The sequence below is a fragment of the Perca flavescens genome, chromosome 10 (assembly GCF_004354835.1).
Source record: "Perca flavescens isolate YP-PL-M2 chromosome 10, PFLA_1.0, whole genome shotgun sequence".
Classification (NCBI taxonomy): domain Eukaryota; kingdom Metazoa; phylum Chordata; class Actinopteri; order Perciformes; family Percidae; genus Perca; species Perca flavescens.
The window spans coordinates 2653463-2655962 of record NC_041340.1 but is presented as its reverse complement, the minus strand read 5'-3'; the positions used below and the strand labels follow the sequence as shown (position 1 = coordinate 2655962).

At 39.8% G+C, this 2500-nt stretch overlaps 1 protein-coding gene across 1 annotated transcript in view; it reads right to left on the bottom strand.

The window, feature by feature from the left end:
* Positions 1 to 2500, bottom strand: part of LOC114563327 (diacylglycerol kinase theta) — a 35241-nt gene that overhangs the window by 14856 nt on the left and 17885 nt on the right. Inside the window, exon 6 of the mRNA XM_028590178.1 lies at positions 1665 to 1818. Within this exon, the coding sequence (XP_028445979.1) occupies positions 1665 to 1818 (154 nt within the window). The remainder of the gene's footprint in view (positions 1 to 1664; positions 1819 to 2500) is intronic.

Sequence of the window (2500 nt, the reverse complement as noted above, 5' to 3'; positions counted from 1 at the left end):
GTTGTTGGGTTAGGGTTAGGGTTAGTTGTTGGGTTAGGGTTAGTTGTTGAGTTAGGGTTAGTTGTTGGGTTAGGGTTAGTTGTTGAGTTAGGGTTAGTTGTTGGGTTAGGGTTAGTTGTTGAGTTAGGGTTAGTTGTTGGGTTAGGGTTAGTTTGGTCTCTAAAAATGTGGATCAGTGTTTCCCCAAAAAGCCCAAGATGATGTCCTTAAATGTCTTGTTTGGCCACAACTCAAAGGGTAACACTTTACAATAAGGGTACATTAATTAGCATTAGTTAATGCATTAATAAGCATTAACTAACCATTAAGGGTTAAAATAAATTGTCTAATAAACATTTATTAACAATGCTCATGTTAATTAAGGTATTAACTGATGCATTATTTACCATGAGTTGATAACTAAATGTTAATCAGTTAAGTAAGGTGCCTATTTTACCATTAGTTAATGCAATAATAAGCCCTGACTAACTATTAAAAACAGTTAATTAAAGTGTATATTATATCATTAGTAAATGCAATAATAAGCCTTGAATAACCGTTAAATAATGTTAATAAAGATATTCAGTTTCCTGTCCCAGAGGAGAGAAGAAACTAGAACAATATTCACATTTAACATGCTGACATCACACAAGTTGACCTGTTTTTACATAAGAAATGACTCAAACTGATGAATAGATAATCTAAATAGTTGGAGATTAATTTAATAGTTGACATTTAATTGGTGTATCTTTGCAGCTCTGTTTCTGACGTGCTCCATTTTAAATCTGCAGGGACCTGCGGGGTCTCTGCTGTGGGCTCTCTGCAGGCCAGGTGCACCGAAACTCAACGTGTTTGTCTAAAAAGAGTCTCACTAACACAGACAGCATTATTCATATCAGGATTAAAAAAAATTAAACTTTCACATCTCAGATGAAGACAAACCGAAGCTCTCAGGAAATGAGCCGAGTGTTTCTGCTTCACACACAGCATCACAGAGGATGTGGTCTCTGTGTGTGTGTGTGTGTGTGTGTGTGTGTGTGTGTGTGTGTGTGTGTGTATGCTTGTGTGTGTGTATGCTTGTGTATGCTGTGTGTCTGTGTATGTTTGTGTGTATGTATGCTTGTGTGTGTATGCTTGTGTATGCTGTGTGTCTGTGTGTGTGTGTTGTGTGTTTGTATGTATGCTTGTGTGTATGCTTTTTGTGTGTGTGTGTGTGTGTGTGTGTGTATGCTTGTGTATGTTTGTATGCTTGTGTGTCTGTATGCTTTTTGTGTGTGTGTGTATGTGTGTATGCTTGGGTGTGTCTGTGTGTGTGTATGTGTGTGTCTGTATGCTTGTGTATGCTGTGTGTCTATGTGTGTGTGTGTGTGTGTGTGTGTGTGTGTGTGTGTGTGCATGTGTTTGTGTGTATGCTTGTGTGTGTGTCTGTGTCTGTATGCTTGTGTGTCTGTGTGTGTGTGTCTCTTTGTGTGTGTTTGTGTGTGTGTGTGTGTGTCTGTGTGTGTGTGTGTGTGTCTCTTTGTGTGTGTTTTTGTGTGAGAGTGTGTGAGAGAGTGTGAGAGAGTGTGTGTGTGTCTCTTTGTGTGTGTTTGTGTGTGTATGTGTGTCTGTGTGTGTGTGTGTGTGTGTCTTTGTGTGTGTTTGTGTGTGAGAGTGTGTGAGAGAGTGTGTGTGTGTGTGTGTACCCAGTTCTTGGCTGCAGCTCTCTGTGATGCGATAGCAGTGCATCTTGCTGAAGTTTCTGGAGTCGAGGCGGACGCAGGCCGGATGCAGCAGCATGCTGCGCAGACGTCCCAGAGTGCACTCTGGCGGCACGCCGAGGTAACACGCTGCGTGGCTCTGCACACACGACAACACACTTATTAGAGTAAACGAAAAAAACTAAAATAAGCAGTGAAAAATATAATAAGTAAACTGAAAGAAAAAAAAATAATAAAACCTTCAAGAAAAACTAAAGCTGTATTGCCAGGTTAAAGAATTAATAAAAATAAAATAAAAATGATAATTTCAGTCAACAGAAATCTTTGAAATTGGTCCAGTATTAAGCAAAAACGCTGTAACCGGCAGCTGTGAACCGAACTGTAATGTTACCCTACAGGACAGATGTTCAGCATCAGTCAGCCTTCACTAAAAGTTGTGTTGTTGCCGCTGACAGACTCAGATTATTATTCTAATTGTCTGACAACATTATGGGATGGATCCCTACGGAGATAGACCTTTTAGTTAAAGAGTAAGATCCTTTTAGTTTAACATGAAACAGCCCCGAAATCACCATCACCAAACTCCACCAGACTCCATGTAAATAATCAGGACTTTTAGCGTGTATAGAGCCAGCATATCTCCACCAGACTCCATGTAAATAATCAGGACTTTTAGCGTGTATAGAGCCAGCATATCTCTACCAGACTCCATGTAAATAATCAGGACTTTTAGCGTGTATAGAGCCAGCATATCTCCACCAGACTCCATGTAAATAATCAGGACTTTTAGCATGTATAGAGCCAGCATATCTCTACCAGAC